The sequence below is a fragment of the Schistocerca nitens genome, chromosome 9 (genome assembly GCF_023898315.1).
Source record: "Schistocerca nitens isolate TAMUIC-IGC-003100 chromosome 9, iqSchNite1.1, whole genome shotgun sequence".
Lineage (NCBI taxonomy): Eukaryota > Metazoa > Arthropoda > Insecta > Orthoptera > Acrididae > Schistocerca > Schistocerca nitens.
The window spans coordinates 210,743,750-210,758,158 of NC_064622.1; the positions used below are offsets into that span (position 1 = coordinate 210,743,750).

A 14,409-nucleotide genomic window follows, 5' to 3' on the forward strand; every position below is an offset into this window, starting at 1 on the left:
GCCTGCTTCCAAAGGATGGACAGTGTGTAACGCTTCTAGGTGGAGCACAATTTTAAATTAAAGGTTTTAACAGTTTATTTATTGCCTCATGAGGGAAGCGAAAGACTCCATTATTTATTGTAATTGACGTTCTTCGTTTGTTTATCTTATATAAGTAGGAAGTAATTACGTGCCAAACAATGTGAATAAGTCATCGACGAAATTAGTCGATTATTTAAAACTTAATAGCACAAGGGTAATTGGTGCCAGCTGCATTCATATATATAAATACAGAGAGAGAGGCAGCCTTAAACCTTTCTTTTCGAAGAGCGAGTGAGCTGCAGAATCGTTCAGTAGGTCTTTCCACTCGTAGCGGAGGACAAGCACAGGCAGAAGTAGTTAGGGGCCTCTTAGGAAGACAGTAGCCATTTCTCACTGACATGGACCACGTGCGGGAAAAGGATCTTGAAAGGAATCTGACCTGGACTGAGAGTGGTCAGTCTGTACTGAAGCCCAACATTCGCCACCTGTATCTTTTCGGCCTCTGGCCGCTGTGTGAGACAAGACTGTTCAATCTGTACACATTTTATGGTTTCATTCTGGGCCTCTGGAACCTGACTGAGTGCTTGCTGACCATTTACTTTGCCTGGGGAGACATGGACGAGGTGACGCTAGTGATGATGTCATCGGTCTCCAACTTGAACGGCCTGATCCAGATGATGTTCTTCGTGTACGATAGGCGGCTCTACAATTCACTGGCCCGCCACGTGGCGGCTCTGCTGTCTGTCCAAAGCGACGTCTGCGACAGGCACCCTCCACTGGCGGCCATCTTTCGCAGTTCCCAGAGGCGTGCCTTCCGCCTGTCCCTGGCGCTGCTGCTCTTCATGTTCTCGCAGTGCTTCGTGTGGTTCCCCATGCCCAGGATCGTATACCCAGAGCAGAGGCTCCTTCCCTTCGCCCAGCACGCCTGGGACAACAACACCAAACTGTACGGCCTCTCGTACTTCGCTCAGTGCGCGGCAGGCTTGTGGATGACGCAGATGAGTTTCGGTATTGACTGTCTCCTCGCGTCGATCATGATCCTGCTGGCTGCGCAACTGGATATCCTTGCAAGGCGGATTTTGTCTCTCAAGAATGACGGCTACAACGAGACACTCGAGTATTCTAAGAAGAGGTCAGGAGCGAGGTTCAGTGACACAATGTACAGTGATTTGTGTCTTTGCGTCGAAAGCCATCAAAAAATTCTCAGGTACGTATTAGAGCACGTTGCAAATCGTATGGACTATGCTGACGCATTCAATCATTTGACAAACTGCACAAGATATGAGAAACAGGCCTTAGGCTAATAATAGTGCCAGAAAAAATTACATTTTCATCAGTTGGTAATCTGAAGTAAGGGTTGGGTTCTTACGAAATTTTCTGAACATCATTGAAAAATCCTCGAAAATGGGTTCAGCTTCTGCTTGTCAAAAATTACAATCTAATATATGACAAAAGTAGATGAAAACTTTGATTAAAGTGGTCAGTTTGTGTTGGTTGATATTATAAAATTTTACATAAAAATTAAAATCAAACTAGGCTTTGAGTCTCTCATTCACCTAATTTTCCACCTTTTCTTCGCAAATCTCTATTTACGTGTGAATAATGAATGTGAATAATACAGGGTGTTTCGGAAGTGATGGTTAATATTCAGGGATATGACAAAATGATCATTCGAAACAAAATCGTCAAACAAACATGGGCTTAAAGACGCATGCCATAAGAGCTATGAGTAATCCTTGATCTTCGTTGGTGTGAAACAAATCTCTTGTACTGAAAGCTCTTTGCGTTCCATATTTTAGGAAGTGGTAGTACGTCTAAAACAAGAAAAAATGTCAAGTGAACATGTACTGTAAAATGTATATCTCAAAAGTTATGAGCACTTGTTCATGAGGAGAGTTGTTTCAAACAAGCGAATTTGAACAAGTGCTCATCGCTCTTAAGGTATGCATTTTAGAGCACTTGTTTACTGGACATTTTTTCGTTTCTTTGGTCTATACTACCACAGCCCAAAATATGGAAAGCAAAGAGCTTTCAGTATAAGAGATTTGTTTCACTCCATCGAAGATCAAGAACTGCTCATAGCTCTTAAGACGTGCTTTTTAGAGCTCTTGTTTACTTGAATTATTTGTTTCGAATGATCATTATTGTTATATACCTGAATATTGACCATCACTTCTGGAATAATTTCTCAACCGTTCTGACTGATAAAATTGTATATTACCGTATGTCTGTCATGAAATGTCGATAACGAAAAGAAAAAATTCGAAATACATTTAACATACGGGTACAGTTCGTGTCAGTTGTTCTCATAGTGTACTACAGCGCACTACGCTGCTCGGTCTTTGGGTCAGATTCGATCGGTACTACCTCCCCATGTCCCATTCCTGTACCGCTGTCGTGTTCGGTTTTAGAAAACCAAACGGGGAACACGTTTGGTGAAACCGTCTGGGGCGGACCGCTTGAATCTGCATGTGCAACGGCCTGATTCGATAATTTAAATGCTAATTTAATCGGAAATGGTGCAACGTATCGATCTTTTTCCGTAACAGTTATTTCTCAGTACAACCTACCCCACGACGAGTTCACAAGCTTTTCAGATGGACTCTGACCCAAAGTTGCAAATAAATCCTGTACTGAAGTAACATTGTCACGTACTAGTATTCGTTAAAATACTTACTCGATAATGTAAACATTTTGTCTGTAAACATTTTGTCCATATTATATAAGGCATCTTGAGGCCTATTTGTAACGTATTTCATTCTACAGTTGATTGAATTCCGATACAACTAGAATGGTTATCCCCAGCCTCAAGCGCTCTTTTCTATAACAAACATTAATCGTTGAATCAGTTCTTTATGTATATGACGCACTCCTTCTCGAATGTAACAACAGTAGATGAATAAATGTTTATTCATTATCATAGAGGTATAGAAGTTTCCTATTGAGGTAGTAATTGTCTACAGAGAAGGAATGAAACAATTTTTCGGTAAAGTTCCCCTCCGAATATTTTTATACCATGTTAGGTACTCATACCAACAATATATTTAATTTTTTATTGAAAGTTTGATTCTCAGAGTCGGTGAACATATTAAAGAGTGCGCTATACAACATATGTCAATGTAAACTAAATAAACCTCTCCTGATAAAAACAGTACTGATTCCTCTATCGATTTTTCTGCCAGTTTTTCCGCCTGTCTTTCTCCCGATGCGATCGCATTCTTCGCTATTGAAACCAGAGCCATCGGAAAATTAAATTATAATCTTTCATCATTTACTCTTTTCCAGTATGTCTTTGACTACGCTAGGAACGACAACTTTCCCATTTCTATTTCTTAAAAGATGTTAAGCGTTTATCGGCCTCAGAGTTGCCTGCTATAGACAATGTAATCATAATCATAATGGAGAAGACAGGCCACGGTGTTGCACTGAACTACATCTGAAATACATCTGGCACATTCCTTTTTAGGGCTCTAGGAATTCCCTTAGGAAGTTGCTAAAATAAACAAGAGCACAAAAAATGGTTCAAATGACTCTGAGTACTATGGGACTAAACTGCTGAGGTCATCAGTCCCCTAGAACTTAGAACTACCTAAACCTAACCAACCTAAGGACATCACACACATCCATGCCCGAGGCAGGATTCGAACCTGCGACCGTAGCGGTCACGCGGTTCCGGAGTGTAGCAAACAAGAGCACAGACTGTGTTATTATTCCAATATTAATGCAATAATAAATGACCTACCAAGCTCCAAATCTATCTATTACTACACAGCTACAAAAAATGAACACCTGAAGTGACAAGATCATTTTGTTTACAGGGCATGGTACATATAGATCATCATTGTAGGCACATATGGTAACTAACTCAGACAAAATGAAGCACAAATGTCACAGCAAAGTGGGCTTAACTAATGCATAATTACACAATGAAACATCCCTCCCCAATCTGACGGCATTGCAGGCACCTATTATCGCATGTAAATGATTTTAAAGTTGTAGAATGGCAACCTTCAATAGAGTGTCGCAAGCATCTAGCTACTAACACCTATTGTTGCTATTCGGCAACGATTCTTTCAGGCTCTGGAGAACTAGTAAATTCCTGTTTCACAATGTCCGATACGTTTCAGTTGGTGCGAGATCCATCTGGTGAACATGCTAGCCACAGCAGTTACTGCACACCACGAAAAGCTCGTTGTGTCCCGACAGCCGTACGCGGACGGGCGTACTCCTGCCGAACAAGCATATCAGCTTGTGGAAAAAAATGACAGTAGCATAGTAATAACCTGAGAAATATACGGGGAACTGACTATTTTACCCCGCAGTAACACCTCGAGTTGTAATAGAGAGCGGTCCAAATCCCACGAAGAGTGCGGAGAGCCGTACGTGTCGTGGACGCGTGAGCGTCCAATAGTCACATACAGGCAGAATCTGCTCTCATTACTGAAGACAACAGAGTTCAATTCCACTCTCTAGTCGACTCTTTCATGACACTGCATTGAGGTGGCAAAAGTCGTGAGATACCTCCTAACATCGTTTCGGACTTCCTTTTGCCAGGCGTAGTTTGGCACCTCGAAATGACGTAGACTCAAGAAGTCGTTTTAAGTCCCCTGCAGAAATACTGAGTCATAATGTCTCCAGTGCCTCCCATAATTGTGAAAATATTGCCAGTGCATCATTTTATGCTCGAACTGACTTCTAGATTATGTCCCGCAAATGACCGATGGGATTCTTGTGGGGCGATCTGGGTGGCCGAAGAATTGGCTCGAATTGTTCATAATATGCTTCAAACCATTCTCGGACAACTGTGACCCGATGACGTGTTCATAAAAATTCCATTGTCATTTCGGAACAGGAAGTCCATGAATAGCTGAAAATGGTATCCAAGAGGTTCAACTGGATTAGATGACACAGTCCATTTCACGTAAACACAGTCCACACCATTATAGATCCACCGTTAGCTTGCACAGTGCCTTGTTGACAACCTGTGTCGATAGCTTCGTGGGGTCTGCACCACACTCGAAACCTACCATGAGCTCTTTTTTTTTTTTTTTTCTTTTTTGTGGGGCCCGCCACGAATTCCTTTCCTGTGCTAACCTCTTCGTCTCAGAGTAGTACTTGCAACCTACGTCCGCAAATATTTGCTTGACGAATTCCAATCTCTGCCTTCCTCTACAGTTTTTGCCCTCCACAGCTCCCTCTAGTACCATGGAAGTCATTCCCTCATGTCTTAGCAGATGTCCTATCATCCCGTCCCTTCTCCTTATCAATGTTTTCCACATATTCCTTTCCTCTCCGATTCTGCGTAGAACCTCCTCATTCCTTACCTTATCAGTCCACCTAATTTTCAACATTCGTCTATAGCACCACATCTCAAATGCTTCGATTATCTTCTGTTCCGGTTTTCCCACAGTCCATGTTTCACTACCATACAGTGCTGTACTCCAGACGTACATCCTCAGAAATTTCTTCCTCAAATTAAGGCCGGTATTTGATATTAGTAGACTTCTCTTGGCCAGAAATGCCTTTTTTCCCATAGCGAGTCTGCTTTTGATGTCCTCCTTACTCCGTCCGTCATTGGTTAATTTACCGCCTAGGTAGCAGAATTCCTTAACTTCGTTGACTTCGTGACTATCAATCCTGATGTTAAGTTTCTCGCTGTTCTCATTTCTACTACTTCTCATTACCTTCGTCTTTCTCCGATTTACTCTCAAACCATACTGTGTACTCATTAGACTGTTCAGCAGATCATGTAATTCTTCTTCACTCTCACTCAGGATAGCAATGTCATCAGCGAATCGTATCATTGATATCCTTTCACCTTCTATTTTAATTCCACTCCTGAACCTTTCTTTTATTTCCATCATTGCTTCCTCGATGTACAGATTGAAGAGTAGGGGCGAAAGGCTACAGCCTTGCCTTACACCCTTCTTAATACGAGCACTTCGTTCTTGATGGTCCACTCTTATTATTCCCTCTTGGTTGTTGTACATATTCTATATGACCCGTCTCTCCCTATAGCTTACCCCTACTTTTTTCAGAATCTCGAACAGCTTGCACGATTTTATATTGTCGAACGCTTTTTCCAGGTCGACAAATCCTATGAAAGTGTCTTGATTTTTCTTTAGCCTTGCTTCCATTATTAGCCATAACGTCAGAATTACCTCTCTTGTCCCTTTACTTTTCCTAAAGCCAAACTGATCGTCACATAGCGCATTCTCAATTTTCTTTTCCATTCATCTGTATATTATTCCTGTAAGCAGCTTCGATGCTTGAGCTGTGAAGCTGATTGTGCGGTAACTCTCGCACTTGTCAGCTCTTGCCGTCTTCGGAATTGTGTGGATGATGCTTTTCCGAAAGTCAGATGGTATATCGCCAGACTCATATATTCTACACACCAACGTGAATAGTCGTTTTGTTGCCACTTCCCCCAATGATTTTAGAAATTCTGATGGAATGTTATCTATCCCTTCTGCCTTATTTGACCGTAAGTCCTCCAAAGCTCTTTTAAATTCCGATTCTAATACTGGATCCCCTATCTCTTCTAAATCGACTCCTGTTTCTTCTTCTATCACATCAGACTAATCTTCGCCCATATAGAGGCTTACAATGTATTCTTTCCACCGATCTGCTCTCTCCTCTGCTTTTAACAGTGGAATTCCCGTTGCACTCTTAATGTTACCACCATTGCTTTTAATGTCACCAAAGGTTGATTTGACTTTCCTGTATGCTGAGTATGTCCTTCCGACAATCATATCTTTTTCGATGTCTTCACATTTTTCCTGCAGCCATTTCGTCTTAGCTTCTCTGCACTTCCTATTTATTTCATTCCTCAGCGACTTGTATTTGTGTATTCCTAATTTTCCCGGAATATGTTTGTACTTCCTCCTTTCATCATTCAACTGAAGTATTTCTTCTGTTACCCATCTCTTACAGACTGAAATCGGGACTCATCTGACTAGGCCACGGTCACGAGCTCAGGAGAATCGCTGTAGGCGATGTCGGGCCGTTAGTAAGGACACACGCGTAAGTCGTGTCCTGCCATTGCCTACTAACGCCCACTGTATTAACGTGGTACACTCCACATTGATTTTATTTCACGCAGGATTTCTTGTCTGTTATCAATCGCAATTCTACGCAAACGCCACTGCTGTTGTGTGGCTATAAGCACGTCGGAAACGTTTTCATATGAATCACCCGAATACAATTGACAGCTGATTGAACTGCCCTTTTGTATGTTATACAGGGTGGTCCATTGATGGTGACCGGGTCCAATATCTCACGAAATAAGCGTCAAACGAAAAAAACTATGAAGAACGAAATTTGTCTAGCTTGAAGGGGGAAACCAGATGGTGCTATGCTTGGCCCGCTAGATGGCGCTGCCATAGGTCAAACTGACATCAACTGCGTTTTTTTAAAAATAGGAAACCCCATTTTTTATTATATATCCGTGTAGTACGTAAAGAAATATGAATGTTTTAGCTGGAGCATTTTTTACGCTTTGTGATAGATGGCGCTGTAATAGTCACAAACATATGGTTCACAATTTTAGACGAACAGTTGGTAACAGGTAGGTTTTTTAAATTAAAATACAGAACGTAGGTACATTTGAACATTTTAATTCGGTTGTTCCAAAGTGATACACGTACCTTTGTGAACTTATCATTTCTGAGAACGCATGCTGTTACAGCGTGATTACCTGTGAATACTACATTAATGCAATAAATGCGCAAAATGATGTCCGCCAACATCAATGCATTTGGCAATACTTGTAACGACATTCCTCTCAACAGCGAGTAGTTCGCCTTCCGTAATGTTCGCACATGAATTGACAATCCACTGACGCATGTTGTCAGGCGTTGTCGGTGGCTCACGATAGCAAATATCCTTCCACTTTCCCCACAGAAAGAAATCCGGGGACGTCAGATCCGGTGAACGTGCGGGCCATGGTATGGTGCTTCGATGACCAGTCCACCTGTCATGAAATATTCTATTCAATACCGCTTCAACCGCAAGCGAGCTATGTGCTGGACATCCATCATGTTGTAAGTACATCGCCATTCTGTCACGCAGTGAAACATCTTCTAGTAACATCAGTAGAACATTGCGTAGGAAATCAGCATACATTGCGCCATTTAGATTGTCATCGATAAAATGTAGTCGTGTGGCTACGGCCTCCCGTCGGGTAGACCGTTCGCCTGGTGCAGGTCTTTCGATTTGACGCCACTTCGGCGACCTGCGTGTCGATGGGGATGAAATGATGATGATTAGGACAACACAACACCCAGACCCTGAGCGGAGAAAATTTCCGACCCAGCCGGGAATCGAACCCGGGCCCTTAGATTTGACAGTCTGTCACGCTGACCACTCAGCTACCGGGGCGGACATCGATAAAATGGGGGCCTATTATCCTTTCTCCCATAATGCTGCACCATACATTAACCCGCCTAGGTCGCAGATGTTCCACTTTTCGCCGCCATCGTGCATATTATGCCGGTTTACGTTACCGCTGTTGGTGTATGACGCTTCGTCGCTAAATAGAACGCGTGCACAAAATCTGTCATCGTCCCGTAATATCTCTTGTGCCCAGTGGCGGAACTATACACGACGTTCAAAGTCGTCGCCATGCAATTCCTGGTGCATAGAAACGTGGTACGGGTGTAATCGATGTTGATGTAGCAGTCTCAACACCGACGATTTTGAGATTCCGGATTCTGGCGCAATTTGTCTGCTACTGATGTGCGGATTAGCCACGACAGCAGCTAAAACACCTACTTGGACATCATCATTTGTTGCACGTCGTGGTTGACGTTTCACATGTGGCTGAACACTTCCTGTTTCCTTAAATGACGTAATCATCCGGCGAGCGGTCCCGACACTTGGATGATGTCGTCCAGGATACCGAGCAGCACACATAGCACACGCCCGTTGGGCATTTTGATCACAATATCCATACATCAACACGATGTCGATCTTTTCCGCAATAGGTAAATGGTCCATTATAACACGGGTAATGTATCACGAATCAAATACCGTCCGCACTGGCGGAATGTTACGTGATACCACGTACTAATACGTTTGTGACTATTACAGCGCCATCTATCACAAAGCGAAAAAAGTGGTCAAACTAAAACATTCATATTTCTTTAAGTACTACACGAATATGTAATAAAAATGGGGGTTCCTATTTATAAAAACGCAGTTGATATCCGTTTGACCTATGGCAGCGCCATCTAGCGGGTCAACCATAGCGCCATCTGATTTCCCCCTTCATGGTAGACGAGTTTCGTTCTTTGTAGTTTTTTCGTTTGATGCTTATTTCGTGAGATATTTGGCCCGGTCACTATCAATGGACCACCCTGTATATTTTCATGCATCTCTACTAGGTGGACATCCAGCGCCTGATCTACAGGTGTGAGGATGTTTCACCGGCCACTGCTGAGGACAGCGACACCATTTATGCGTTGCCCCAACGAGTGCAACAACCCGTTGATACGTCAAACCAATTTCCTGCACGACCACAAGGCGATCTCGTTCAAATGTGTGAAGGTGTTCATAAGCAGTACTTACTCGTCAGTGAATGATGGTTGAAGCCCAGATTATATGTTGCAGACACTGTTCACCTCTAACCTCAGAACGATGACTGCATGCAGACTCAAAACAGAGGATGCATAAACAGGCTGCCTGAGCACTGTCTAACCATCGATTAACGTGACAAATACATCTACATCTACATGGATCCTCTGCAAATCACATTTAAGTGCCTGGCATAGGGTTCATTGAACCACCTTCACAATTTTCTATTGTTCCAATCTCGTATAGCGCATATCTGTCAGTACAAGCCCTGATTCCCCTCATTTTATCATTGTGATCGTTTCTCCCTATGTAGGTCGATATCAGCTAAATATTTTTCGCATTCGGACGACAAAATTGGTGACTGGAATTTCATGAGAAGATTCCGCATCAAAGAAGAAAGCCTTTGTTTTAATGACGCTTTCCTTAAATCCTTTACCATTTCAGTGACACTCTCTTCCCTATTTCGCGATAGTGCAAAACGTGCTGCCTTCTTTAAACTTTTTCGATGTACTCCGTCAATCCTGTCTGGTAAGGATCCCACACTGCGCAGCAGTATTCTGAAAGAGGACGGACAAGCGTAGTGTAGGCAGACTCCTTAGTATATCTGTTACATTTTCTAAGTCCATCCAATAATTCGCAGTCTTTAGTTAACATTCCCCACAACATTTTCTACGTGTTCCTTCCAATTTAAGTTGTTCGTAGTTGTAATTTCTCGGTATTTGGTTGAGTTTACGGCCTTTAGATATGACTGATTTATTGTAGAACCGAAGTTTAACGGATTCCATTTAGCACTCATGTGAATGACTTAAGACTTCTCGCTATTTAGTGTAATTTGCCAATTTCGCCCTATACAGATATCGTTTTGCAATATGTTTTGACCTTCTGATGACTTTATTAGTCGATGAACGACAGCGTCATCTGCTAACAACCTAAGAGGACTGCTCAGGTTGTCTGCCAAATCGGTTATATAGATAAGGAAGCCGGTTCTAGGCTCTTCAGTCTCGAACCGCGCGACCGCTACGGTCGCAGGTTCGAATCCTGCCTCGGTCATAGATGTATGTGATGTCCTTAGGTTAGTTAGGTTTAAGTAGTTCTCAGTTATAGGGGACTGTTGACCTCAGATGTTAAGTCCCATAGTGCTCAGAGCGAGCCATTAGATAAGGAACAACAAAGGGCCTATAGCACCAGAAATCACATCTGTTTTACTTGATGACTTCCCGTCAATTACTAACATTATAAACACTATAAATAACTAACACTATAACTCTTCGGTATGCTCATATTTTTCCCTCGTGACATTGCACACATTTCTTGAGCGTGCTGCATATTTTTCAGCTTTTTATATGACCAGGAAACAAGCTGCTTCGTAACAATAACACAACGGATCCCATATTATTACTTGTACTGTGTTATACTTTATGGCGATCTGTTTCTTAAAGAAGTTACCTTCGAACAAAAGAGCCTTTGATAGATACCTGATGATCACATAAGAGGGAGAGCAGGATTCTGCTTCGCTTAACAACAGTTTTATTTTCTTCTGTTACAGTTTCGTACCTCATCTGCAGATCACAATGAATCCCGTCGCTATGACGTCGTTCGGTTGCAGCGTTCTTATTATATGTCTAGGACTGTTTCAATCAACATTCGTAAGTTTATTACAATATGTCACCATTGCATTAGTGATGCACATTAAAAATCGATGGCTCCACAATTATTCAGTAGTTTATTTACTTGTCTTACAACATAATCTTACGAATGATGCTAATTTTTGACATGTATTTTTTTCTGTTACACTATTTAGTAAAGAATCACCAGACAATCCTGTCATTTTTTTTCTTTCTTTATTACTGCACCGCCAGTATTAGAATGTTACGGGGGAGCAAATTCAGATATTTCAGATAAATCTGGGAATTATTGTTCTTTATAGACACAGACCAAGATCCAAGGTTTCTATGAGTACATTGTATCACGCAGTTGCACGAGCAGAGTATTGCAACACGCTTTCAGATTAGTTCGGAAAGGAGGAGTCATGTGGTAAGGTAGGATATTTCGGGTAACGTTACAGACGTGTTCAGAAAATAATTTCTTCAGTGAGAATAGCTAACTCATTTACCGTGAGTTTTACGGTGCAGTTGGTGTGTGGCTGACTCATGACAGTCGATGTTGTTTGTTCTGTATGTCATTCTTTTCAGAGATGGTGGCGGGACTCGGCTGTTCGTTGGAGGATGTCAAATTAAACACCTATCAGGTCAAATTTTCATCCTTATTTTATTTGGCAACCAGTTTCAGCGTTGTACTAGCCTTCTTCAGACCCTTGACGGACGTGTAGGAGGAATCTAACTCGGTTGTGATCGAAAAGTTGGCAGTTGACAGCTGAAGTGATTACTGTAGTAAATATCTACTAATACCAGCATTGCTGGCCCCTGTTTCGATTACAACCGATGTAGATTCCTCGTACACGTCAGTCTGGGGCCTGAAGATGGCGTAGTATAACGCTGAAACTGGTTGCCAAATAAAGTAAGGTTGGAAATCTAACTTCTGAAAGGTGTTTAATTTGACAATATTCTTTGTTGTCCTCCCTATTGATTGTGTAAATCGTCATCAGTTTCACCACATAACAACAACCTTGCACCAAACTTTGTGTTACTGGCGCCAGCCTGTTTTCCGTACTTTCCGCTGATGATACAGATCATGACGTTTGCTGCACTGCGCACGCTTTTTGGCCTCTTTGGATTGCTTAGATTGTAGTCACTGTTTAGGTTTTGATCGTAATGATTATATCGACGGTGTCAATCTATGATAGTTACTACTGTCCTGTATCTTTGTCGACTTTCTGAGACCAGAAAGTTCTCTTGTTGTTGCAGTTGGTAAGTTTCTCAGGAGGCGCCGTAGACTGTGCAGTTTGTTCTCTGCCAAACTCGTTGATGCCAGTAGATGATATTTGCTACGACTATGTCTGCGGTAAATCTGTCAATAAAATTTTTTCAATGTCCTGTTAGTCACCATACACGAAACTCAAAGTCTCAATCTTTTTGTATAGGAACGCACACATAAATGATAAAATACTACTAGGACTGTACGGGGATCAGTTATTTGATAAAGTCATGTGCATCACAAAAGTTAAGATGTTAGTTTTAAACTCCGCATTTAAATAATCGTGACTGTAAACCTTTTCATCTTACAAACACCCTATATAGTAGTATGAAATGGAACGATAACATTATACAATTCTTCTATTATACTAGCGACTCCGAATGAAAACCCTTCCAGTTACTGGCGGAGCCTAACATTACCCGTTACCTTGGTAACGTTGGTATAAATAAATCCCGAAAATTTCAGTGTCAGAAGCAGTCCCCTCTCCCTTTTCTCTATCTTGCCTCGAAATCTGTTTATTTTGTAATAATGAAAGTGATTATTTCTAGATGCGTCGTGCTGGGTAGCAGGTTGTAAGAGAATCTGGTACAGATATCCTCTGCATTAGAAATCGTGCAACTGACTGGAACTGACGTTCGTACATTCTGTTTAGTATCCGAAAAGAAAATTTACGAATCTGTGACAGATTTAAGTTTTCTTCTTGCAGTAACTGTAATGGTAAAGTATATGATCACTCATAACATTTTACTACCATCAAACAATGAACTGAAATCTTTCTCCTTGTGATTCGTTACTAGATCTCGTCAGTACTTAGTGCGAATTATTGTTTCACGACCATGGAGGTCTGAATACATCACTAAGGACACGCCTATTTTTAGGACATTTTCATTAGAAATCAATATTCTATTTTGCGTGCACCATACATTTTATGACAGACGTATACCTTAAGATGTTTGTAGTTGTATAAGGAGCGATCATAAGTTTCTGTTCTAAAGCCGTACGGTTCAGAATCGGTATCCCAATCAGGCAAATTCTACACGAGCATTGAGGCAATCATCCTACCGAAGCATCAGATTTAAGATATCCGCTATGAACAACACCATGTCCTGCTCCGTGGAGAAGTACGTAACTGCCTGCTGCACGTTCTCGTCTGACGGACATGTTGAGATTTCAAAGCCCATTTTAAGGAACCGAAGACGAGATAATCACATGCGGGAGTTCGGTACTATAGGGTTGGTGCTCGAGTGCCTCCCACTTGATTTCGAGTAACTACGGATTTAGGTTTGCGACTTGGGAACATTTGTTATCATGAAGCAGCACAGAACTAGGCGCACCATTCCACATCGGTTGTTTTAGACAGACAAGCCGCCCCACACACATTTCTCATTCTCCAATGGATCTCTACCGACGTTTATTCTTTTGTAGCCAGTAAAAGCCTGTTAAGACGCATTTCCTGATAACGTCGCCATAGTTCACGTTGGCGCATTTACGGAACGCTATGCGGAAAGTCTCAGATGCTACACTAATCCCGTGCCTACATTTCGATGCTAATGTACCCACATGGAAGGAGCTCTGCACTCCATAAATGCTACAGCAACGTCATCTAACAGAAAACATTTCATCGCTCCTATACATTTGCCTTCTGCCTTACGCTTGATACTAGAAACAGGTTGAACCACCTGCATGGAAACTATCTGTTCGACCACTACTTTCGAGTCGTATTTTATTCAAGTAATACTAAAATAGGAACGTAATTGTACTATTAGCCAAACATTCTTCCAGATGTTACCCACTGTTCCACAAATTGCAAAATACTTTCATCACTATCTGAAACTATATGTGGAGCGACCACACATTAACAAAAACTGTACCGAATCCTTTTAATGTTACATTATATTAACCATTATACCGTTATATGTTCTAGAATTTGAGTAAGTTTGC

General features: G+C 41.8%; 1 protein-coding gene across 1 annotated transcript in view; it reads left to right on the top strand.

Annotated features, from left to right (window-relative positions):
• Positions 1-419: 419 nt before the first annotated feature.
• Positions 420-14,409, top strand: part of LOC126204122 (odorant receptor Or2-like) — a 70,073-nt gene continuing 56,083 nt past the window's right edge. Inside the window, exons 1-2 of the mRNA XM_049938536.1 lie at positions 420-1,228; positions 11,141-11,240. Of these exons, the coding sequence (XP_049794493.1) occupies positions 420-1,228; positions 11,141-11,240 (909 nt within the window). The remainder of the gene's footprint in view (positions 1,229-11,140; positions 11,241-14,409) is intronic.